This window comes from Cynoglossus semilaevis, chromosome 12, assembly GCF_000523025.1.
Source record: "Cynoglossus semilaevis isolate Cse_v1.0 chromosome 12, Cse_v1.0, whole genome shotgun sequence".
Taxonomy (NCBI): domain Eukaryota; kingdom Metazoa; phylum Chordata; class Actinopteri; order Pleuronectiformes; family Cynoglossidae; genus Cynoglossus; species Cynoglossus semilaevis.
This window is the reverse complement of record NC_024318.1, coordinates 16,587,111-16,613,242: the sequence shown is the minus strand read 5'-3', so window position 1 is coordinate 16,613,242 and position 26,132 is coordinate 16,587,111. Positions and strand designations below refer to the sequence as shown.

Here is a 26,132-nt window from a genome sequence, read left to right as displayed (position 1 = left end):
TAGTATATATATTTTATATTTATTGAAATATTGACAGCAATTGTGCATATTTCTCCTTCTCTGCAGATATGTAATGCAGAATTTTTCATATGGAAACAAACGTGTAAACATTCAATCTGGAACCAAACAAAGCTTAATATTATAAACTATAATATTATAAAAACTTTGAAAACAAAACACACAGTATTTGTCATTTGTAACAGTCAACAACAAAAAAACAAAATGCATGTGCTATAACATAACGCATACACCGCTAATACTACAAACTCTGCCAGTATTTAGGGGTTATTTACTGGCAGGCCAACTCTAGTACACATTTGATATGATCTCTTGGGCCAAATATAACTACACTGTGGGCCAGATTTGTACTTAGAAGATCTTAAAATGTTGGCCACAGACCAGATGGGCTGAAAGACCGCACTGTGTTCACAGTTATTAGAGGCGACGATTAATTTTTTTTTTTTTTTAACAACTACAGTGCCCTGGCTCACTCCAAATTGTTATTAAGCTCAAACCTGAATGTTTAGAAGTCAGATTTTGTTTCATGCTGCATCACTCTGAGAGACTTTTAACTTTTCAGAGTCAGTCAGTCGGTTGCCCGAGGAAAGGAATCTGCCTAATAATTATGCACCTTCAGATGGGGTATCTACGTCCCTCATTAAACAAATACACATCACCTGATAATCAAATCCAATATACAGCACGGAGCTGGGGAATATTCATAAAAATTATGATTCGGTCAAACGGGGTAAGACGTATGATTTCAACTTCAAAACTTCTTTTGAAGTTGTATTTATTGTACTGTATGGTTTGCGACTTATACTCAGGTGCGGCATATATTAAAATATATAATTTCACTTTCAATTTTTTTATAATCACACTGACAGCCGCTAGAGGGCCCTCAATTTTTTTATATTCACACTGACAGCCGCTAGAGGGCACTCTAGGCTTTTGTACCAGTATCTGCTATTGCTGTGGCACTGTGACTTATACTCCGGAGGGACTTATAGTCCGTAAAATAAAAAAAAGAAGTTATAACAACAACCATTAAGTTACTATTACGTTAAGTAATAGTATTAAATGTAATTTGATTGAAATAGTTGCTCATCTTCAAATGGTACACATTCTCTCCAGTCATCCTTACCTCTTTTTCTATCAGCTCTTCCAAAGAAATTTCCTCCTCCTTTTCCTCCTTCTTCTTGTCCTTCTTTAGAACAAACCCTGGCGGCAAAGCGTGCCTGTACATACAGGTATCGCCCCCAGATGGACATACCCAGAACCAGCCATACTTGTTATTTTCTATAGCCTCCAGGAAGTACTTACACACCTGTAAAACAAAAAAACAAAAAACCAAAACATTATGTCACATTCAAAAAAGACTTAGGAGTTATTTCATGTCCAGCAGCCTACAACTGACAACACTCACAATTTGGGTTTTAGCCTTTTTCTTCTCTGCCTCGCCGTGCTTTTTGTTCACCACCTCTTCCAACTTCTTCTCATCCCAGTTCTCCATAGTGTCTGAAATACAAACCAAAGGCCCAGCAAATTTATTTTAAACAAAACAAGCACTGCAAGATGAATTGAGTAGTAAACACAAACATGGTGGCGCAAGAAGGATAATCAAAGTTCACTTAAATTTTCTATACCTTAAATAAATGTATAGGGACAAAGGAATAATCTTTTGCCAGATACAAGCAAAAAAAAAAGTGAAAAATTAATTCTACTGTGCCTTGGTGGGCAATCTTTATTCTCTTCTTTCCCCAAATGTTGCTGCAGGGATGATACTAGTGCTGTCGTTTAAACCAGAGCAAGAAGAAAAAGAAAATTTGGGCAAGCGCTAAAAACACTAGAATGATTTAGCTAATTAAACAGGACAAAAAAAAAATAAACATAGCTCAGTCAAAGGAAGGATTTTCATTTTGTTGCATGTAAAAAAAAATCCAGAGAGAAGGTAGAAAACTGGCTGATATTCTCAGGGCCAAATACTTTCCTTGACCATGTTAAAATAGTGTGTTGAATTGGAAAATTATTTCTGTCAAACATGTGAAAATAATGTTACCAAGATTTTTTTCCATTTCCTCTGTAATTTAAGAAAAATGAAAATACCGTCAAATAATGAATGAAAAAAAATATAACAAACATGTTTTGGTTTTTTTTTTTCATCAGAAGTTAGCTGCAGTCGAAACTTTACAAGGTCAAACTTTTTTAAACTCTGAGCTACTTCAAGGGGACTTAGTAACATGAAGAGCTACTTGTTTGATAGAGACTTTTCAAACAATGTAACAAGTTAGTTATGGGTCATACAATAGTAGACACTCTTCTAACCATCATCATTGAACCCATTTGAATATCATAGCAAGTGGAACTGATACAAAAAGCACAGTAACGGTACAATTTTTGACCCTGTTGACTGGTTTTGTTTTTAACATACCCCGCGGGCACCTTAGGTAGTCCATGGGGGCTACCAGGTGCCCCGGGGCACCAGGTCGGTGATCCCTGATTCACATTATTAAATGGTACTATGATGTATACAACTGCACCAAACCATCACGTGGAAGAGTCAGAAAATAAATTCACCTCTGTTCGTGCACTAACCTTTCTCCAGGTCCTCATCTCTTTCATCAACATAGACACTTCTCTTCTCACATTTCCTCTCCATCGACAAGTCATGGCTGAACTTGCACTTGTCACCCTTAGTGCACTGACCCTGCTTAAAGAATGCGCACAGCACCGATTTTGGATCAACACCTGAAGAAGAAAGAGAAAGAAAGCATTCATGATTATAGAATCAGTTAGTCTCGTGTTTATATATGACCATTGTTATCTCAATGTGAAACTCTTGTTACCTTTGCTGACTTTCTGGGCAGCCACTACAGGTTTAAACAGCTCGTTAAGTTCGTCCAACTCTTTCTTCTTATCCGTTTTTTTACCCGTCTTATCTGCTTCTTGCTGGGCAAGCTGAGCACACACAGAGTGAACGAATAATTTCAATACTCACTCGTCATCAGAACTTGAACGATATTCTTGTTTGCTTGAGTGTAAGTTAAAATGATTATTAATATTATTATATTAATTTTTACTAGGGGTGAAACAGTACATGCGTGTGTCTCAAGCCGTTTCGATACAGTGGTCTCAGTTTGGTGAGCACTATGAATGGAACGATGCACAATTTCATAACTGTTTTGATTAATTTGATTAACTTATGATGCACTCTGTCTGTCTGTGTATATATATATATACATACATATATATACACACATATATATACACACATATATATATACATACATATACATACATATATACATATATATATATATATATACACATATATATACACACACAGCGGGCAGCAAATTGGGCCACATTATATTGATTATAGTTATCCTTGAAATGCTTTTAAAACTAAAAATATGTCCATGTACCGAAAAGCTTTTCAGTGCACTTGTATTTGCACTGAACACTTAAATATGAATACCGTACATATACTGTTACAACCCTAGTATGTGTATATATATATATGTGTATATATATATATATATTAAATATTTCTGTAAATGTCTTCTAACCGTTCTTGCACTTTGTTGTCCATATTTAACTTGCTGGGTGACGTTCTTGATAAACTTCTGTTGTTTGGCCCCTTTCTTGTTTTTCAATCCAAAGGTCTTGTCCTAGAAGAAAACAACAAACAAAAACAGAGACCCTGTTCCTGATTTACTTGTATTATGTATGGACTCGACAAGAAACAAAGACTGGAAAGCTCACCCTAACTATTTCTTAAAGCTGGAGCTAGCAGTTAGCTTCACGGTACGTTAAAAGTCAGAGAGGAGCACATTGCTTGACTTTTCATTTAGAATGTTTCATTGCTCCCCTATAAAAACAACAACAAAAAACACCATGTGTTGTTGACAAAATTAAATTTCAGGATTAACAATAATAAATTGTTAAATTTAGTAGAAATTGAATTAAAAATTCTTGATTAATTTCTGCCATACCTTTTCATGCTCGTACAAAAAAAAAGGTTTTAGGCAACAGTGTTTTTTTTTGGACACTTTATTACTAAATATCAACAGTATGGCTGCAGGCAGTGCTGCAACTAACAACCATTTTCAAAGTAAATGTAAAAGTAAAAGTAAAAAAGTGATGACTACTTCCCATTACTCTACGACTCAGTCCATGCAGCACATAGAAAATGATAGATGTGTTAAACACAATAATTAAATTCTTTTTTTTAATGTAAGCTAAAAAAAAAAGCCATGTATCTAAGGGGGATGAAATTGACACCAAGTCAGAGAATATAGAAGATGCCATTAAACAGCTTTAATGTTTCTATATTTTGATTTCATACACGTTGTACCAGTAGACGCATCAATCTATATTTTGAGTGTTCTTGATATTACCATAGTCTCACATACTTTAACATTCATCCGCTGCTGTTATACCTGATTACCACATTATAAAACAGGAACACCTTGATTTATATTTGAGATTCTTGTTGCCCCAGTTGATTTGTTATCACGATCGATGACGTTAATTCATTCTTCGACTAAATCTTGCTGTCACGGTGGCAGGGAGCAATGCCCACGTTTACAATTATCTGTCATGAAAATTCAGATCTGACATCTAATTTCCTGCGAGACGCCAGACTAATGTTTTTTTGTATCACTTACAAATGTCTAAGAAACCAATGTTATTTAACGAAAATGGAGAAGCCATTAAACAGATCAATGTGTCACACTCGTCGTAAAAGCATTAACCAATTTTCCTGATCTGTCCTTCAGCCGTTTAAAAAACCCGTCCCGTGCGTTACTAACGAGATTCTGTAATATTACACGGGAAACAAAACTATGTGTTATATATACAAAAACATAACAAAATAAGTTTTTATTTAAGTCCTGGAGTTTTGTGATATGTATTCATTACGAAAAGCAATGCGAGGTATTTCTGCTTTGGCACGGCCCTGTTAGCTTAGCCTGCTGACAACTGGACAGCTCAATGTAAGGCAGTAAAAATAAATTCAACCAGTTTTAAATGAATAAGAAGAAATATAATCACTGAAAACAACATAAGCCACACGCATTAATGTTATCTTCCGGTAAAGTTAACTGTGAACTGTTCGTTAGCATAGCAGCTAACGCTAAACGCCGCAATGCTAACTCGTGTGTATTTACCTCAATTATCTTTTCCTTTTTCTTTTCTTGAGTTTTTTTATTTCCCGCGGGCGCGGCGGGTTTTTTTGGTGGCATGCTGGCTCAGGTGTTAGCTGCTGTATAGGACGCGAATAGTTTTCTCTGATATATTAAATTATATGTACTGTTTCAGCTGGAACAACTTGATGCTAGTTCGGCACAGGGAGCAGCGGCGCTCATACGCCACATGTAAGCGGTTGCCGACCCGTTACGTCATCACGGACGCCGTAGGCATGACGGGTACTGTAGTCCATAATTATGTCATTACGTCCTGGCGCCGCTGGACTTCGAGCTGAGAACTTGTGGGCAAAATCCATTGGCTGGGGAGATACAGTACTGAGAATATGTAGATTTTTACTGTTTATATTGGATGTTTTATAGATAATCACTTTATTGAACTGTCTGTACCCTGTGTCATGAGGAATTTCACTGCTCGATGTATAAAATTATAATTATAAAACATACAGTCATCCTCTTTTCATACAATAATTATTTAGCTTGGAGAACTACTAAGATGACTAAGGAAAGGTTTTTATTCTCTACAGCAGCAATTTCGTTGTATCCCTGTGTTACAATGACAATAAAGACTGATAATAATAATAATAAATAATAATAATAATTATCAGCTGATGTCCTGTGACTACATTCCAAAAATATACATAAAATAATGTTAGACAAAAATGTGATTTTTATTTCATTTTATCGTAGTGTCCTGTGCCCACGGTGAAACTTTTTGCAGTCCGATTTCTTTCTTTGAGTTTTATACTTTTTAAATCACTAAACAACGGCTTTTAAATGTATAACAGTCCCCCCGAAGCCTGTTTTAAAGATTCTACAATTTGACACAAAGCTGTTTAAAATGCCTGATGTGTGATGTAGCACTTTTTTAGGAATGAGAATCAGAGACATTTCTAATGGCACAAACAAACACATACAATTATCTGGGTGAATGAAAAGGCCGGCAGACAGATGTTTGGATTCTTTATTTTCACTGTATCACAAAAAGTACACATTAACTGTTGGTCTAAGACACTTCTCTATTCAGTTTGACGTGTACTGTACTGGTTGTCGCCACATGACATCTGAAGTGACTCCCGGAAGTGTTAATGGGTTGATGGTAGTATAGAAGAAGTGGTTTAGCTCATGGATCATGTTGATAGTTCCTTTCCCCTGATCACTAAATTATGTCGTCTTTATTTAAACATAGTAAAAGACATTTTGATCACAGACGAGAATGAGAGGAAATAAAAAAAAAAAAATCAAAAGTTGGAAGCACAGTGAGGCCATGAGATCATCTATATGGGAAAAAGTGACTATTCTTATATTGGAAATAATTAAAAATAAGACTTTTTTTAAAAATCATGCAAATCAACTAATGCAGATACATACATGAGCCTTCCTTGTTAAAAAAAAAAAAAAACACTCTTCTGCTCCGTTAGTATTTTAAAGGAGAGTGAAGTTTAAATTCTAACTAGTGGATTATTTTTCTCCAAGAGCCGTCTTTTTTCATCTTTTCTTAGTGGTGTACAGCCACGCAAAAATCAGGAGCTCTTTGCTACAACATCCTAGACGAATTCATCCAATAGGCTGATACTAGTCTCCAACCCTGTGTTTATAACTTTTTTTTGAAACCATCAGTTTTCCGCTCAGTATTCTGGACAATCCAGCTAATAGGAATAAAAGAACAGAAATAGAAGAAAAAAAAATGTTGTTGTTTTTTTTTTTTAAAAGATTGAAATCATGACAAAGACCACAGACACACACCGGACGTGATGCAGTTGTTGAGACGGTTGTTTTTACAGTGAGTCACAGTGAGGTCACTGACCAAAAGTTGGGTCAGATAGGTGGGTCAAAGGTCGTGTCAGGGGTCAGAAGAAGGTCTTGATGTCGGTCTGTCAGGTCAGGTGTCATTGTGTCACGACAACAGTCGCCTGGGGAACAAGAAGCTGCAGCGTTATTCACAGGAAGAGAAAACGACTCCCAGTCACTCAGCAGAAACTCATCACATTTTTAGTCACTTCAGAAACTGACAACTCATACGAGTCATTAATTCTAAGATCTGTGAGAAACACAGGAGCTTATTACTAAATTTGTGAAGGACGGCCTGTGAGAAATACAGGAGCTTATTACTAAATTTGTGAAGAATTTCTGGATCAAATTAGTACTTTTAGAATGTCAAAAAATAAAAACATTTCTGTAAAGGAGGGTCTCAACTGCTGGAAAAGAATTGTTAACAGAAACAGGAAGATTTCAAATGTCAGTGTTTGATTCCATCAGTAAATATGCACTTTGTCACGGTCTTATTCATTCCTATTCTCAGGTAAGAGAAAAGACAGGTTATAGCTCATACATTCAGTTTCCTATTTGGGATATCACAAAATGATACAGAGGTTCAACTTCAGCAAAGCAACCGGAATATGAACCGTTTTAGCTTTAGCTCGGTTTAGCTTAGTGCTGCTGAAAAAAAAACTTTAATCGCAAGTAAAGTTTTTTGGAATCTCATTATCTGAAAAAAAAAAAAAAAAGTCCAGTACTTTACAATGCTTTTATACCAAGTTCAGTGATATGAATGAACTGAAAAAATAATAATAAATAATAAATCTTATTTTACATTAATTTTTATTATTGATTTTATTATCCAGTCACCTGACTGACAATATACAATATCACAAATATTTTGGAGGTTTACCATTTGAAAAAACACTGATATAGAGTCATATCGACTATTAATTGCATTTCATCAGGAGGAAATGGATCTTTTTTTTTGTGTGAAAAAAATTCTAAAACTTGACGTGATCTATTTCTGACCTCAGAGATGAATTCTGTCAAAGGTCAAACACTGGAGTTTCTGTCTTAAGTTACTTCTGACACCTGTGAGCTGATTGGTTAATGTCTCCCAGTTGATAAATATCTAATCTGAAATGCTGGTGATTGGCTGAAGCTCGTTTGCCCGGGCTGGTCTTTGATCCATACACTGTAATAGCCCTGATGCTCTGCAGGGTATTTCCTGACTTACCCTTTGTGTATCTACGCCAGGCATGAGCAAACTAAGGCCCGGGGTCCGGATGCGGCCCGTTCAGCTGTTTTACCCGGCCCGCCAAACTTTTCCGAATTATATAATTTTTTTTATATTATCATTATACCGCTGCATTTCATTGACTATCTGAACCAGGAATGATACCCATCTCTACTACTTAACATTATTAATGAATTGGCAAAATAACGAAACTATTCAAAAACATCACTGTAAGGAGAGAAACAAGGCAGAGAACTCCCTGCAGCACAAACCTCAGTACTTACCAAGTCACTTCCTAGACAGGGTCCTAGTATGTACGAGGACGTTTGTGGGACTCCTCTCTGGGGGGATCAGCGAGCATCACCTTCATCTTCACACCATTCACCACCTGACCGTGAAGCGCCGCCATGGCGTCATCTGCCGACTTTCAGGAGAATAAAAGGGAGCGGAAATGAGGATTTTTTTTTCTTTTCATGGAAATAAAAAAAAAAAAAAAAAAAACGTATTTTGTTTTTAGATTATATAGACAATCTTTGAATTTTCAGATGTGTCTGAATGGCCGAATTCAATGAAAAAAAAAATCGACATCTTAAATTGGTATCACGAAGACTTTTTTTTTGTCAACATACGTGATGTTCAAAGTCTCACCTGCTTCTCCGCAAACTTGGCGTAGCCCACTTTCCTTCCGTGAACCAAATGAACCTCGATGAGAGAGCCAAAGCGACTGCCCAGACAGAGACATCGGGGTGGGGGGTGAGGGGGGAGGTAGAAATGTCAGTGTGCAGCGGGAACACTAGTTAATGCTGACTCTCTGATGGATTGTTTTAATGGCACCATTACACTGTCATTTAGAAGCACTTAGGCTGCGTGCTCTCATCCCCAGCAATTTGCAGTGACTGTACTTAAAAAATCCAAATCAATTGAACCTTTGACCTTCTGGTTAGTGGACCATTATTCTTACCATTTGGCCGCACACCGACATAAATGCAAAGTGCGGGTTTTTTTAAAAATGTGAAGCGCACAGTTATTAAGTCGTAACGAAGAAAAATGATTAGCCCGTTCTTTGGGGAACCTACCAGAACACATCCTCCAGTATGTCGGTGGGCAGAGGGGAGGGGCTAAACACCAGGAACAAGCGCTCCTTAGTTTTACTGTCAGGTGGAGCCAGCTTCTTTTGGGGAGGCAGGGTAACATCCGTCTGGACGCGGGACATCGGAGTGGCACCAGAGAAACCCTGTAAAGAATTTATAGATTCAACTCACTTCTTCAAGTAAACATAATACAGTACAAGGAAGTTAGCTTTACCCTCATGAAATAAAGCAATTTAAGTCAGGTGCTGCAGCCAATCAGCATCCTTGTTTAAGTCACTAAACTCACAGGAGACTCACAGGAGTTGGCTCCTACTCTAGGCATGGGCAAACTTTTTGACTCGCGGGGCACAATTGTCCTAAAACTGAACAGCGTTAATGTGAACTAAGATAAACGACATGTAAAAGTCATGCATAAAGGCTAAAATGCCAAAATAAAAATTATCACTTTTTACACCCTCTATTGGGCAAACGTGGGTATTGCAGGGAAGTATAATGATAATATAAATGAATTATAGAATTTCAATAAGTTTGGAAGGCCGGATAGAAAAGCTGAACGGGCCGCATCCGGACCCCGGGCCTTAGTTTGCCCATGCCCGTTCTACTCAGTTCTATGTCATCCAACAAGGCTCATCTGGTTGACTGTGGTTTAGTCTGGGTATTTTTAAATCACTCTTTACTAGTGGTAGACCGTCAAGGCTAGCAAAGCCTTCTCTGTATATGTTTATCATGAATATTAAAAAAAAATATAAAAAGTACAAGGGTTCCTCAGCTAACATTGGAGTTCCATTCCTACCGAGTGACACAAGTCGAATTTCGTAACTCGGAACTTGCATGCTGCACTTAAGTAACTATGTCACTCACCTATGCTAACATAAGACAGAAATGTCAGGAGAGTCTGACTCACACAATGCAAATGTAGCACAATCCAATTTATGGCGTACAACCGGCAGCGACGAGCGTAAACAAAACCACCTTCCGCGTACAGCTCAAAGTTCACACGGAAACTAGTTTGGCGAGTTTGAACGCTAATGTTAAAAATCGCTACAATGACGGAAGGAGACTTTCTTAATAAATTTATGGGAGAGGGCGACGTAACCATGAAATGCCATAGGTCAAGGACCTCGTAAAAAGGCACACTAAAATTTCTCAGGCACACTAAAGTGCCGCAGCGCAGCGGTCGGAAATCACCGAAAGTGAAAGTGATTTATCTTGTTCGCGGCGCACAATGAAATTTGTCCTCTGCTTTTGACCCATCACCAAAGTGACCAACGCCCACCACTGCCCCCACTGGCCGGGACAGACCTCTGGCCCAGAGCTTTGGTTATTATTAATCTGAACACAAAGGTTTTTATCAGGGCTCACATACATACAGTACTTACAGGTGGTTTAACGCCTTGACTGGTGGAGGGTCCATTCCACAGCGTGGACATCATCTGCGCTGCCACAAACTGCATGGCCATACGACCTACGGGACTACACACAAACAAATCAATGAGGTTTTCAAACTGCATAAAAAAATGATCAGCACACCTGAGAGACTGGAGTTAAAAGTCTCCAGACTCCATCACTGTGTGTGTGTCAAAGGTTGACGTGTGCTTTAAAATAGAGAGAATCTGAATTCTAGCTGTCATTGAATTGAATATAAGAAATAATTTCTACTATATTTGTCTTCTTTACATGTTAGAAAGTATGTCATCCTGTGTCAAAAAAGGGTGAAAATTCCAACTGCAATGTGAGCTCCTTTTGTTAAAGTCAGTTAAAATGATTCTATGTTATAAAATATTAGGCGATGGAGAATAAATAAAGGCCACGTCTGGAACTGTCCTCCACACTCAACATCATTTTATGGTTCTTTTTTTTATATTTAGGATCATTTAAGTTATCATTCTAACTAGCAACATAAACGGAAAATATAATATAAAAACTGCAAAATTGATGTGCGCTTTATCACGATTCTTAATTAACGAGCATAAATTCAATTTTTTTTTTTCCTGTACGTGAAATGTGTGTAATAAACTCTTTACTGTTAAACTGTAGATACTTTCAGCGTCGTTAATTAGCTGAGGCATTTTGGTCACTTTTTTTTTTTTTTTAATGAACGTATGCCTTAAATTTAAATGACACTTTCACTTCTATGCTTCATTAATGTGTGGGCCTGTCTGATGATGACTATATATATAGTGTTTATGGACGTGTGTGTGTGCTTGCGTGTACCTGCTGCGGTCCTCTCCATCATCGACAAAATTTACTACCAGTCTGTTTCCGGGTGGATATTCAAAGCCATTCAACTTGTCCTTGGCATAAACTGCGGATCCCAGATTACTGTAACGGATCAAGGCGTGACCTGGGAGGACGAGACAGATGCGGGGATATAAAGATTTGGAGAACAAATTCTTACATCATCATTAAAACACTGTTTACTGCTTGTCTTACAAAATCGCTCTAGTCCTAAATCACACCATAGAGCAGGGATGGACAAACTAAGGTCCGGGGGGCCGGACGCGGCCCGTTCAGCCTTTTAAGCCAGCCCGCCAAACCTTTTTAAATTATACAATTTATTTATTTATATTATTTATTTTTCATTATACTTTCGCCTTTTCCCTGCAATACCCACATGTCTCCAACAGATGGCGCAGAAAATGATAAAACCATTTTAGCCTTTATGCATGACTTTTACTTGTCATTTAAATTAGTTCACACAAACACTTACATTTTCTAAATTATTTAGGAACTTGACTACTTCTTCCTTTAGTTCATTTACTAAATTTCAGGTTAAGAATTAAGAATTTTGCTACTGGCTTTGGCCAGATATTTTCTTTTATCACGTGAAATATGACATTTTAGCTATCTTGTAATCTTTGGTATATTTTCCTGGCATCTTCGGCCAATTCATGGCTAACTTTTGTGTATGTTTTTGGTCGTTTTTAGTTAATTTTAAGCTATTTTGCAACATTAAAATAAAATTCTTAATTCTACCATCCATTTTATACTATTTATTTTTTTCCATTTTATTTCTAATAGTCAAGGAATTGTTTACGCTGACTTTGCAAACAACACCAACAAAAGCAGAGATATTTAAAGTCACTTTGTTCATAATGGGATAAACGTTCACAGATATTTAAAGGCTAAAAATCTACAAACCATGAAATTCTCTCTATATTGCAATATCTAACACTCTTCTGAAATAAACTCACTAACTGTTAACTTTTCTAATTTATCAACAATTTTTTTTTTTTTTTTTTTTTTTTTTTTTTAAAAAAAGTTTTTTTTTTTTTTTTTTTTTTCTTTTTTTTTTTTTTTTTCTGTCAGCGCTGCCCTGGTTGACATCATCAGGCAACGTGTGAAGTCACTGGAGCGGTAGTCCATGGCAGGGTAGCTCCCAGGGTCAGCTGCAAAGAAGGATCATAACAAAGGGTCAACAAAGAACAATTAGCAAAACTCCCCAACAGGAAACAGGACAAATAATGATCTTCTCATAAACATATATTACGCGTATTACATTTTAATATACTACTGCTATAGTATATAGGGTGGGAAACACTGGTTTGGAGAACAGTGCAGCAAATAGAATCAAATAATTAAATTGGAGTGAAAATTATTATTGTATGAAAACTTCATCTCTGTATCGTCTCTGTAATTTGAAAATGTGGATTTGTATGTGGCTACAGTATTGACAAAAAAATAACCAGTGACAGCTAACAAAATCATTGTTTTCTACCAAGATCTTTTTCTCCAACAAATTATTATTAACTCCCTTCATTGGTCTGTCTTATAAAATGTCTCTATTTACAGCTGCAACAACACTTGAAACTGTGTCTTTTTTTTAAGGTACTTAAACTTGCTCAATGTTTTTGTCCCTCATTCTTAGCACATTCCTGCCATCTACAGTTCACTGGAGGAAGTAAAAAAAAAAAAACTTTTTGTGAACCATAGAAACATGGTTCAGTACTAGGGTAATACTGGATGCATTTCAGAGATTTAACATGTTTAATGTTCTTTTTATACACTGCAAATATTTTTTTAAAAATATATCTATAAGCAATTGTTATTTTGATACACCTCTGCTACTTTTTATTTACTGGGTTTTGATGATATAATTTGACTATAATTAAAACTGCTCCTGAACAAGAACAAAACACATGGCCTGTTACCAAATAGTTAAAAACAACATCTTTGATTTAGACTTAATACTGAATTTAGACGAAATACTGAAGGAGTTAATTGTTGACGAGGAAAAAGTGGGGAAACATACCCATAGGAGCTGCATACTGGTTTGATGAATCATTGTAATCTCCCCTGGTCGCTCCCACCGAGTAGTCGTCCGGAGCTATCGTCTTGGAACGTGGCTCAGCCAGGATGGCTCTGTAGGCTAGAAACACCATCAATTGCATCAACAAAAGTTTTTAACGCATGCTACTACATGAGTAAAAATACAGTTGTGAAAATGATAGCATGCCACAAGTTTTCTTACTTTTGTCGCAGTTCTCTATGGCATGCGCAGCCTGGGACGGTTTGAAGTATCTCACGTAACCCAGGCCTTTACTCTCTCCGGTGGTTTTATTCTTGATAATCACGCAGTACTCAATGTCACCATATTCCTGAAAACCAACGAGACAGGAGTTAGAATCAAGTCAATTATGTTCAACAGCCGTGTATAACCCTTTCTTTTCTTGTTCCTCCTGCCAAAACTGTTTGCACACGCACCAATGTCGTTTCAGTGTTTATGGGTGAGGAGTCTGTGTGGACTACAAGTGATTTATAATTACTTTAAATGTGTCTTTGAGATCCTCCTCGGTGAACGTTTTCGGGATCATGACAAAGATTCTGGTCAGTTCTTCATCCTCCACGTCTCTGTGCCTTGCAGATGATCGTGATTGGGCAATAAATACCTTCAAAAAAGCAGATATGATATTAATAACAAATTCTATTCTAAAAAAAAAAAAAAAAAAATCGAACAACAAAATATTGCATCCCTCCCAAACAGAAAAAATAAAAACACGACATGGCTTAAGCTTAAACCACTGTTTCCCAAACTTAGTATTAGAAATATACCACGCGCAGACCCAAAAGTAACAGTCACTAGTATACACAATTTATTTGTTTAAAATAAAAACTGGGCATGTTTAATACTTATACACTCGCAGGAAGTGAAGACAATGATCTTCAATAGCTAAGGCTCTCTTTAATCTTTCTAGAGATCTGCTGACACCTAGCGAAAGAATGTGTAATTTTCTCCTTGTAAATGTCGCATAAACGAACAAAGACGAATTATTTGCAGTAAATAAATAGTAATTATAGAACAATTTATTGACATATGATACTTCTGTACGGGCTACCTGGTGATTTGCACCGCGGCACAGTAGGTGAGAAACACTGGCTTAAACGGTATGATTCAGATGCCAATAAAGAGTCAGAACTCAAAAAATTAAATTACTTAAACTCAGATAACTTCTTCCACCCTGTGTGTTTGGCTCAACTCTACATTACCTTAACAGGTTTAGTCCCTTCTAGCAGAACTTTTCCGTGCATCTCCTCCATGGCCAAACAGGCCTGCGAAGACCTGGCAAATTTCACGTAGCCGATACCTTTGGATTCCTTTGTCTGTCTATCTTTAACAATCCAAACTCCTTGAATTTCTCCGAACACTGAGAAAGCCCCCTGAAGTGATTCCTCAGTCATGGAGCGACTGCCGACCACGAACAGGCGGCTATTGGGAGGGTCGTCGAGGTTTTCGACCGGTTGTTTATGGGGATACTCCTCCATTTTTGCTTTCTCCGTAAAACGACCTGTTGAGAATACTCCGCCGACGAGACTGCGCCGTACTTAAGTCCGCTTCGTAACTTCCGGTTTCGCTACTTCCGCATTTTTTTAAAACGACAGAGACAATAAATAAATCTGTAATTAAATAAATAAATATGTAAAATATGTATTATACTACAGGACACCACCTTTGTTTTCTACAAAACATGCTATATATTTGAAAGTTACCCATCCCTGTTACTGATACACTAATAAAGCAAACACGTGATTTTACAGCAAAATCTTGAAAATTCTTCTATGTAAAATACGCTCTATTGCTTCGGTCATTCGTGCATTAGCTAGATAAACATTTTATTATGTCATTGACATATTATGGCCCTTGTATGGCCCCGTCAGCGTGCTACTTTACTACAATGAACGTCTGGGAATGTACCAAATTATTGCGCATTAGAAACTACTTTTTGTTCGTGTAAGAAACTATGACTTTATTAACATAACTGTGTTAGACGCTACACGAGTGACTAAATGTCCCGGCATTGTAAAACGAATTATATCTGAAAGTATAAAGCGGGTTTTTTTTCAACTAGGAAAGTCCTTCTGCACGTGACTGAGTCGTGACGTCAAAAAGCCGGTGTTCCTCTAAAGCGCAGTGACCTTCTTTACGACCGTCAGAAGCGGTCGACGGCGGCTTGGAGCTATAACGGTATTACGGTTGTTGACGTTTTCCTTACCCTACGTTTCACCACAAGGTATGTTTAGCATTATGTTTAGGTCTCCTTAGCCATATTTGTCCCCGCGTAAATACGTTAAGGCATTATGTTTAGGTCTCCTTAGCCGGAAAATCATATTTGTCCCCGCGTAAATACGTTAAATAATAATAATAATAAACAAATTATATAATGGCGATGCTGTAACGGAGCTAAACTTAGCGTTTATGATTAGTAACAGCTCTGTCAGATTGAGACTTTTCCATCAACAATGAGTGATGACGATGGGCTAATGCGGTGTTCACTATGAATGAAAAATAATCTGTATATCTTCAAATATAGCAATTCTTTGCAATTGTCAGGCTTAACAGCACCGCATACAAAGTCAATTAGATAAAACCACCAACGTTATAACCTTATAACGTCCGCGAAGTTGGCTTTCAAGACATTAAGGTAATTTATATGTCCTTGGTATATGATGAGGTGGCCGCCATATTGGTCAGGGACGGGCTGCAGGATTTACTACCTCTGTGTATCTAACATGTAAGACATGTATTCTAGGACGCAGTTATAACCAAAACAATTTAATGTTACACAACCCCGAAAAAACACTCTAGATATTTAACTTGTTGGTGTACACTGGCACCGGAATGCAGACAGGCAGGTCAGTTAAGGACACGCAACTCTATACCGTTGCGCCAAAACTCCAGAGCATTCTTATTGGAATCATATGTAGCCTACAATTCAAACCGCATTAAACCTACTGTACGTAACAAAATATAAAAAAGATATAATATGTACAATTGTCTGGGTTTTTAAAACAATTATTCATAGAGTTTTAACAGTTACGTGGAAGTGACGACATGCAAGGTTATGTCGTGACGTCTGTGGTGACGTCTTAAAACGTTTTGGCAGTCCTTTATTTGATCTTCCTCGAAGCGATAAGGACACTGTCTGTATTGAGTGGCTTTATCACTAGTCGTTATTCAAGAGGTGGAGAAAACGTGAGCTGTCACTGGTGAAGAGGTCTGTTACCTGACCTTCACATCATGGCGCTGTTAAGTGTGGGAAGGGAATGAGCTTCCTATCATAGCATCAGTCTATGAATAGATCATGTGCACAGCTATTCTGATGAACATGCAGGCCTAATGCAGAGTTTCTTTTTCAGATTATCATATTTACCATCTCTGCTGAAAATGGGTGACGTTGCCAAGGGAAAGAAGGTTTTTGTCCAGAAGTGTGCGCAGTGTCACACTGTAGAAAAGGACGGCAAGCACAAGGTGGGGCCCAACCTCTGGGGTCTGTTTGGTCGCAAGACTGGTCAGGCGGCGGGCTATTCCTACACTGATGCTAACAAGAGCAAAGGTTAGTTCACCTGTCACGTGGAATTATTTTTAGTGTCAGTGTTTGTTCTCTGTTTTATGATGTTGAACATCAATCTGGTTTTTTTTTCTTCCCTAGGTATCGTGTGGAGTGAGAACACCTTAATGGAGTACCTGGAAAATCCCAAAAAGTACATTCCGGGAACTAAGATGATCTTCGCTGGAATCAAAAAGAAGGGAGAACGTCAAGATCTCGTTGCATACCTTAAATCTGCCACATCATGAAGTAGTCCTGCAAAGAATAATTTAACATGAACATGTTTCCTATTTTGTCTAATATTTACATATGTTCATAGTAAACACGGTTTATGTATATCCAGCTGTTCGTAATTCAGCGGTACATTGAAATGGTTTTGTGAATGTCTCTCACTATGGAAGGACAAAAATGCATCAGACATAAAAAACAATTTATATTATTTCAAATGACTGATTGTACGACGAGTGACTTACGCTGTCACGTTTCTAAAAACCTTTCTGCAAAGAAAACACCACTCCTTATATTTAATGTATAAAGTGTTAAAATGTCATTAAGTATTTTTGTGTTTTTAGTTTTTGTTCCCCTGAACTAATGATCAACTGGTGCTTTTACTCAAATGACTCTAACTTATCCAAGTAAATTGAGTTTCTAGCGTCCCCACCCATGAAAAGAATGGTGCTGTTTCCTTCCTGAGATCAATTAACTCTGCATCATGACATTCAATCCACCACAACTCGACTGAAGTCCTACTCACGATGCTTAGCAAAGGTTGTTTTATTTGTTGTTTTAAACAATGTTTTTATGTCGGTATTCGAGTTGGCCTGTCACTTACCTGGTTTCACAGGCCTGTAGGAATATATGGTTTTAACTTATGCTGTCATCTGACTGAAATGTATAGTGTGTTTTTGATGGATTGCTGCCACTGTATACAAATGACTACTCTGTTACAGACATAAGCATAAATGTGATTTATGATCGTGGACAGAATGAACCTATGGTGAAAACAAGCAGAACAGTTTGTCATGTGTTTTCTTTTAAATGATTAATTAATTATTGAAATTATAATATGTTTAGTCATATGTTTATGTCTGTATATACAGTATATATATATACATATAATATGTTTATGTCTGTATATACAGAATATATATACATATATATATGTAAATATATATATGTATATATATATATATGTATATATATACCAGAGGTGGAAAATTGCTAAAAGAATGCAATTAAGTAAAAGTATCTTTACTTTGCTAAAATTCTACTCAAGTAAAAGTCAATTTACCCATCTAAAAATCTACGCAAGTAAAAAAAAAACTTTATTTACAATTGACCTTGAGTAAAAGTTACTTAGTTGTAATTAAGTGATGCAAAAAAAAAAAAAAATACGAGTCATGCAATCTGCAAAGTAAAGAAAGTCAAAATCAACAATTCAAATACAAGTGGCAGAAGTTGAGTATTCTATGATCCATTTGAATGCTTATGCTGCAAATTCAAGACAGACACACAGCTCTGTCCACCAGGGGCAGGCACTTTCTGCACGATAAAGTTATTGCTTCATTTCCATTTTAAAAAAAAAACCACAAAGAGCTGGCTGAGATACGGCCAAGGATTTCCTTCTCTTTCTGAGTCTTCTGCTCCACAGGAGTTGACAATCCTCGACCTCCGTTTTTTTGTTCCGCACCAGCCATCATCCAACGACAGGCTAAAGTCTGTCTTTTAGTCAGCGTTGTCTTGCAAAAATACTCAATTACAGTAACATGAGTAAATATAATTCGTTACTTTTCACCTATATATGTATATATATAAAATAACACAAACATATTCTGGTTTCCTCCTGTAATCCAAAAAAACACAAACATAATCTGGTTTCCTCCTGTAATCCAAAAAAAAAAAAAAAAAATTGACCATAGATAGTTTTTTATCTATATGTGGCACCTCAGAACTGTTCCAAATTAAAAATGATGAGCTAATAGAAAAATAATGAATGTACGCGTGTGTAACGCTTGAAGTTTGTTATTAAACCGACAGGTCGTCTGTTCTCGTTCTGCTACTCGTTCCGCTGGTTCTGCTGAATCTCCTCTTGTCCTTCTGACAAACCCCTCCACTTGGATTCAGCAGCAGCCCGTCCGCTTCCTTGCTCTGTGTCCGAGAGAAGCCGTCGCCCCTGCTCCCAGAGCAACAGAAGTTTGGCTCAAACTTCAGGCCTCCATCCTGGACCGGAGTCTTCCTCTCATTCTGCCATCCGGGTGTGTAGCAGTTCATCTGGAGGAAGCTCGCCTCCTCGGCCGCTCCGGCCGTGACGGTGGCTATTTTGTGCTTCTCGGTGGCCATGTTCTTGGAGTTTTGCTGGTTGGCCAGACCGTGGGTGGGCAACATCATTGGCAGGAAGTGTGTAGATCCAATGATGCAGTGGGTAAAATCAGGGGGCGGTGTGGGTGGCGGAGACAGAGAGAGCTGTCGCGTGGGAGAAGCCTGAGCCGCAGAAGCTGCTTTCCCTGCCAAAAGGAACCTCCTGCAACATGGAGTGTGAGACCGTTATTGTCCTACATCTAGACTGACACTGGAACTGTCAAAATAAAAACATTTTGATTTTTTTTTTACAACAAAAATAGACAAACGTTTTTGCAGTATCTCTGTATGTATTAATAGTCTATTGTGGTGATGTGGTAGACTTTCTAGATCAGGGGTCACCGTCGTGATGCCCGGGGCACCTGGTAGCCCATGTGGACTGGGTAGGTTCTCAAAATAAAACTAGTCAACAAGAGGGTCAAAACATTGTACTCTTACTGTGCTTTTTGAATCAGTTCCACTTGCAGTGATATCCAATTGGGTGCAATGACGACGGTAAGAAGAGCATCTACTATTGTACTGTATGTCCCCGAAATAATTATTATTACATTGTTTGGGAAGTCTGTATCAAACAAGTAGCTCTATGTTTTACTAAGTGCCCTTGAAGTAGCTGTTAGCAAAAAAAAAAAGGTTGGTGACCTCTGGTCTATAAGTGTAATCAAGATCTACCACTAGATCGCAAAGGGAGTACTGGTAAATCATATTCTATAGTGTGTAGTAGTGACCACAAACTGTAAGAATTGAATCATATTATGCGATAAATTCTGTCATGCTCCCCCTTGGGGTCAGAAATGTTTACACACCCCCCCACTGACCCGCAACCCCATTAATTGAAATACTATTGAGAACCTGATAACCTGTATATTTCTATCTGTACAAACCACTGTATGAGGTGCTGCCACCTAGTGACTGGAGGCTTGTTATCATTCAAGCATCAAAGCAGTGGTATGTTCTATTCGAAGACCCCTCACGTCCCCGCCCGGGCACCTCACTGCGCCCCCCCCCCAGAGGGCCCCCACCCCACTATTTGATAAGTACTTCTCAAAGGTTTGTCCACCATTACTACCTGAGACAGTGTCTCCATGCCAAGTGATATAGTTCCAGCACACTGAGGACCAGAGAGACGGCGGCCACAGCCATCATGAAGACTATAAAAACATTTTTTTCTGTTGGTCTGGAAACATAACAGTTCACTGGGTGGGGACATGGCCAGGCCTGACAGACGGAAAAACAGAGACGAGGGATAAACGGATGATGGATAAATGAATGTTGGCCTGAATATAATCTCTACAACAAGTTCTGAAACAGACAGACTGTATACATTACTGCGTGTACCTTGCAAACATAAAGAGGACTGAGGAAGATTCCATACAGGAAGTACTGGAGACTTAAAAAGACCACCTATATTCAAGAAGAAAAACAAAGAAAGAAAGATTATAATAATAATAATAATCATAGTAATGGTGATGATATCAATAATAACAATAACAATAATAAGAAGAAGAAAAATAAGAATAACAATAACAATAACGATAATAATAACAATAATAATAATAATTATAATAAGAAGAAGAAGAACAATAAAAACAACAATAATGATAATAATAACAATAATAATATTAATAATATTAATAATAACAATATCAATAATAATAATAGCAATAATATTAATAACAATAATAATAATATCCATAATAATAATAAACCATTTTTATCCAATGTCTCGTCCCTTAATTTTTTTATTTATTTTTTTATTTTTATTTTTTTACGTATTACCATTTGGTACAACAATAATAATTATAATAATAATAATAATAGCAATAATAATAATAATAAACAATTTTTATCCAATGTCTCGTCCCTTAATTTTTTTATTTTTTTTTTATTTTTATTTTTTTCCAGCCCACAAACCCTCAACTGTCCTGGAACTACATGTTAATAATGACTTAATTTTGCTCTTGAGAAATTTTCTTTTTCAAATGCTTCATTTGGTCGTTATTTAACTTTAGTTATCCAGTAACTTGTTCACAAGGTTTCATCTGTCTTTTACCTCCATGATGCTTCGTATCAGGATGCTCAGTATATACGTCTGAAGCAACGCTCCCCTCAGGTGGACTTGACCTCCCGACGTTCCTCCTTCTTCTTCTTCGTCTTTCTCTTCAACCCTCTTGATCAGACCACGAGCCATCCCTCCCTTATCGCCTCCTCCTGGGTCATCCTCTCCCTCACCTCCTCCTTCGTCCATCTCCTCTCTGCTCCTCCTCTTCTCCTGTCGGCGAACGGTGTGCATGGCGTGGCCCATGTAGATCAGGCTGGGTGTTGAAACGAACACAATCTGGAGAACCTGGGACACAGGGTTAATTAGTTAATAGTTAGTTAGTTGATAAAATGGTAATAAACTTAAAAATATAACCAAAAATAATAATAAAAAATAATCCAAAAATATATATAAAAAAAGAATTTAAATATGCTTTGAAACATTTGTGTTCCATTTTTCTTATTAAAACCCGAACAGGAAATAATTTTTTGTTAAATTAAATTTGATTATTTTTGTTGTTTTTTGTTTTATAATAGTCATTAGTAGAGCACCAAAATTCCCAGAGCCGACACTAGAGGCCGCTATGTATTTGTTATGCGATAAAAACTTTAAAACTGTAGTTTCCGGTATCAACTATATCAACAGATACAAAATTAAATGTGCGACATTTCCAATGAATTTTTCCATCTATCTCACAACATTATCATTGTAACAATATGCACGTGTGCAGTATATTACCCAGTATCGTATATGGGCTATGGGAAACGCTCTGTCGTAACAGACGTTCTCGCAGCCTGGCTGTACAGTGTCACAGTTAAAATCTTCCTGTTCGTCTCCCCAGGATGACTCTGCAGCTGTTCCTAGCACAAGGATCCGAAATATGAACAGGATGGTCAACCAAACCTGGGAAGAAAAAGAAGAAAAAAAAAAAAAAAAAATTAGTTTGAATTTCATTTATTTTTTTTATTTACTTAATTTTTGTACTCCTTTCAATATAGCATGTTAATCAAGCTTAACATTCAACTCCACATCACACATACCAATTTCTGTATATTTTATAATGAATATATTGGCTAAATTGAGCAAAAACAATTTTAAACTTTAATTTCCAGCACAAAAGAAATGACATCGATGGTGAAATTTTCTTTTTTTTTAATTTTTTTTTTTTTTTTTTGATTGTCCAGATCCTCATGTCCAGGACTCAGGAATGTAGAAAAAAAATGACTGTAAACATGGCATGCCATTTAGTGGTTACTTCAAATTATATATATAAAAAATGTAATTAAGTAAAAATATTTTTACTTTTCTTAAATTCTACTCGGGTTAAAGCAAAAGTACCCATGTAAAAATCTACTTGAGTAAAAAATAATTTAAAAAAAGTCATGCATCCTCAACCTCCATTTCTTGGTTTCACACAACAGCCATTATCCAACTAAGGCCCGAGGGACGGATGCAGCCCATTAAGTTAAAAAATAAAAATAAAAATAAATAAAAATAAAATAAAACGTTTAGTTACATGCTAGATAAACTCACACCTCACTGGTTTATCATTACCTTGCCCACAGAGGTGGAATGCTCCTGCACTTCCTCCAGAAAGTTTCCCAGAAGGCTCCAGTCCGCCATGTTCCGACTGTGGTTGAGTCCTTGTCTTTCGCTCTGAAACTCTCGGTCGTTCGCCGCGCAGTTGTTACTCACCTAAAACAGAAAAAGGTTTAATCCGTATTTTATTTTTTTTTAGGTAGAGGTTTTCTTTAACTCAACACAGGACTAAGATTCACAGTGTTCTACTCCATGTAACAACTGTACAGGCACTACGATGAATAGACACCATTTACGTCTTTATACCTAAGAAATGGAGAGATGACAAGGGAGTTTTTGTGTTTACTGCTAGATTTCTATTTTATTGCTTCCCCAAGGACACAGATTGTGGGAGCTGCTGGGGTAAGGGCAGGAGAAAAGGCATCACATGGTTCAAACTCACACACAGGGTCCCCCAGGGTCAACGTTTTTTTTTTTTTTTTTTTTATTTGTTTTGTTTTGTGAAGTCTTTTCATAGACATATTGAGTCCCTGGTGCCCTTCTCCTAAGCCTAATTATAACCCTGGTCCATATATGGGCGGTGCTGGGATCTGCAAAATGTCCACATAAGGACAAAAAGTATCACAATGCGTTCACTCCCAGGCGATCATTTGTTCAGGGGGAAAAAAAAGAAATGTCGCCGATTTAAAAATCATTAAAAAATGACTTAATAATAATGACAGAAAAATTGACTTTAAAACATGGCAGATGTGGAATAAAATAAAAAAACATGCAGTAGTATACTACTACTTGAAATAAATAATATTGGCAGATACTGGCAGTTTTTAAGGTTGTGTTTTTAGTATGTCTAGTCTGTATGAATATTACTACCTTAAATTAGGTTCACCTTAATAGAAGAGTGTGGGGGGGGGGGGGTGTCAAACTCATTTTGGTTCAGGGGCCACATGCAACCTAATTAGATGTCAAGTGGGCCGGACCAGTACAGTCATCACATAATTACCTATAAATAACAATAAGTCCATGTTTTACCCTTTGTTTTCATTCAAATAAGAACAAATATATTAGGTAAAAATGTATATTTAATGAAATATTTTACAAAATATTACTAACATTAAGTGTTTTTTTTTCACATCAAGCAGGCCGTATTAAACTCCCCAAAGCGGACCAGTTTTGGCCCGCGGGCCGTATGTTTGACACCACCGGTTTAAAACCACAGTCTTTGACATGGAGGATGCTGAGCCTGAGCTGCAACTTAATTCAGAAAATATTTAAATAAAAAAATTAAAAATAAGCATTTACACCTTACTGTCAAATTATATTTTAAAAAAAAAAGTATATTTTAGAAACAGATTTTAGACTCAATATTTTCTAAATCCCCCCTTAAAACTTCTCTGTAAATTCCCTCCTTTCCTGTTTTTTTTAACCTTGAATTTTTCTTAAAAGATATATGTGTGGGTGTGTGAATACACACGTCCGGCACTTTCTTAAGTGCACTCGCAATAAGTAACAATATTACTTCCTTGCATAGACTTTCGTCTGACCTTTGTGTGTTCATAGTTCCTATGAGTGCAGACAGTACGTACCATTGTCCTGCATCCTGTCTCGTTGCCCTCACCCTACAGGGCCGAGACACACTCACACACTGGCCGTTCTCCAAATCTTGTAAGGACTTTAACGTTCGCATCTGCGTTCCCACACCGCTTATGATTACCCTCACCATTTCAAATACATGTCTAATACATAAATATATATTCATATGACCTACCAGCACTCGCTTTGCGATCGACTGGTAGAACCCGATCTACTTATTGGGCACCACTGCTTTAACGTAACTCGTAAATTTTTATGTCTGACAACACATAATACAATCATTTAAAAATAACTCTGTTGTTCTACATCGGGGGTGTTTAACTCATTTCCAGCAGGGGGCCACATCAGCAATACAGTTCTCCTTGAAGGGGCCGGTTGTACCTGGAAGACTGTATAGATGTAACTAATCCATAGTGTATTAATAAATGTTTCTGTAATTGATTATTATTTATTCAAGTTACAAATATTGTTCATCGCTCGGTGTAATTAAAAAACTTTGAATTTATCAGGTTAAGACACTCTCCTTTTAAAAGGTCCTGCGGGCCACACAAAATGACTTCGCGGACCGCATATGGTCCCCGGGCCTCAAGTTTGACACATGTTCTACATTATATATTGTTCTTAGAAATCAAAAAAAAAAACCTTTGTATAGTCACTAAGCACCAACATTGCATCCGGGATTAATATTAGAGAATTTAAAAAGTTTAAGGAGTTTTAAAATTTATTCGCTACGTTTAAAATAAAATATTCCTCAGGTTCGGCAAATTCACTTTACCCGTTTCTTTTAGGTTAGAGGAGGGAGGAATGCAGATCTCGGAGCAGCCTGGACAGTCTCTGCGATGTCTTGGAGTCAATGCTCTGGTCTAGTTAGGAAGCCACTTCCACTGATCCTCAGGAGCAGATTTCTTTTTTTTTTTCTTGCCAAGTTTAGTTCCTCCAAGTTGTTTGAGATGAATGTACGACTCTATAAATACAACGTGAAAAGATTTTGATTTCGGCAGCTCTGGTTCCGTCAGCAGATATTTAAAGAGATCAGACGGACAGATGAATCGATCGCAGAGGTGAATCAGTCTGGACGAGGCGACAGTTAGAACAGCAGTATCAAATCAGAAAGAAAGTGGAACTTATACCAGCCTCCACCGTCCCCCGTCCCCCATACTCCCTATACTCCTCCCTCTCTCCATCATGTCAATCTCTAGAGGAAATAGGCTTGGTGCCCTGCTGCCTGCTATTCAACGTTCTCATGTAAGTGTTTGTGTTGTCTAGCATCTAAAGGAAGTCCAATATTGTATTTGGACACAATACAATGCTGCGGGCCCAGTCCCCACATTCTCCCATATATCACTGTCCTGCTTCATCGCTTCCTCTGTCTTCCCCTGTGACTTTAAGAAATAATTCAGTCAATTCACAACAAACAACCCCCCCCCCCCCCCCCCCCCCCCCCCCCCCCCACCGCGCAGGCACAAACACAGGAAAACACAACTA

At 37.3% G+C, this 26,132-nt stretch overlaps 4 protein-coding genes across 6 annotated transcripts in view; 1 reads left to right on the top strand and 3 right to left on the bottom strand.

The window, feature by feature from the left end:
• zc3h15 (zinc finger CCCH-type containing 15) overlaps nt 1-5,395 on the bottom strand; it is a 9,097-nt gene extending 3,702 nt beyond the window's left edge. Inside the window, exons 1-6 of the mRNA XM_008322499.3 lie at nt 5,172-5,395; nt 3,570-3,671; nt 2,847-2,958; nt 2,596-2,748; nt 1,427-1,518; nt 1,145-1,327 (exon numbers count right to left, since the gene is read on the bottom strand). Coding sequence (XP_008320721.1) covers nt 1,145-1,327; nt 1,427-1,518; nt 2,596-2,748; nt 2,847-2,958; nt 3,570-3,671; nt 5,172-5,246 — 717 coding nt within the window. The 5' untranslated portion in view covers nt 5,247-5,395. The remainder of the gene's footprint in view (nt 1-1,144; nt 1,328-1,426; nt 1,519-2,595; nt 2,749-2,846; nt 2,959-3,569; nt 3,672-5,171) is intronic.
• A 762-nt stretch (nt 5,396-6,157) lies between these two features.
• Nucleotides 6,158-15,122, bottom strand: rbm45 (RNA binding motif protein 45). Its single transcript, XM_017037161.2, has 13 exons — nt 14,784-15,122; nt 14,063-14,185; nt 13,768-13,894; nt 13,549-13,665; nt 12,596-12,685; nt 12,434-12,498; nt 11,891-11,897; nt 11,511-11,640; nt 10,676-10,769; nt 9,282-9,439; nt 8,854-8,929; nt 8,490-8,629; nt 6,158-7,120 (listed from the first exon to the last, which is right to left on the bottom strand). The coding sequence occupies exons 1-12, from the start codon at nt 15,057-15,059 to the stop codon at nt 8,513-8,515; spliced, it is 1,380 nt and encodes a 459-aa protein (XP_016892650.1). The 5' UTR covers nt 15,060-15,122; the 3' UTR covers nt 6,158-7,120; nt 8,490-8,512.
• Nucleotides 15,123-15,656: 534 nt separating this feature from the next.
• On the top strand, nt 15,657-18,132 carry LOC103387743 (cytochrome c). 2 transcript variants are annotated; one of them, XM_008322503.3, is made up of 3 exons: nt 15,657-15,805; nt 16,932-17,128; nt 17,225-18,132. In XM_008322503.3, the coding sequence occupies exons 2-3, from the start codon at nt 16,960-16,962 to the stop codon at nt 17,368-17,370; spliced, it is 315 nt and encodes a 104-aa protein (XP_008320725.1). In that variant the 5' UTR covers nt 15,657-15,805; nt 16,932-16,959; the 3' UTR covers nt 17,371-18,132. The 2 variants fall into 2 exon arrangements, with proteins under 2 accessions (XP_008320725.1, XP_008320726.1); XM_008322504.3 differs by lacking the exon at nt 15,657-15,805 and adding an exon at nt 16,237-16,789.
• An 867-nt stretch (nt 18,133-18,999) lies between these two features.
• The window catches only part of LOC103387744 (gap junction alpha-5 protein-like), a 10,040-nt gene continuing 2,907 nt past the window's right edge, over nt 19,000-26,132 (bottom strand). Inside the window, exons 2-8 of one of the 2 annotated variants that reach the window (XM_025060992.1) lie at nt 25,423-25,718; nt 23,073-23,213; nt 22,257-22,421; nt 21,531-21,824; nt 20,816-20,881; nt 20,547-20,695; nt 19,000-19,643 (exon numbers count right to left, since the gene is read on the bottom strand). In XM_025060992.1, the coding sequence (XP_024916760.1) occupies nt 19,148-19,643; nt 20,547-20,695; nt 20,816-20,881; nt 21,531-21,824; nt 22,257-22,421; nt 23,073-23,141 (1,239 nt within the window). In that variant the 5' untranslated portion in view covers nt 23,142-23,213; nt 25,423-25,718 and the 3' untranslated portion in view covers nt 19,000-19,147. The remainder of the gene's footprint in view (nt 19,644-20,546; nt 20,696-20,815; nt 20,882-21,530; nt 21,825-22,256; nt 22,422-23,072; nt 23,214-25,422; nt 25,719-26,132) is intronic. The other variant, XM_008322505.3, reaches the window with a different exon arrangement.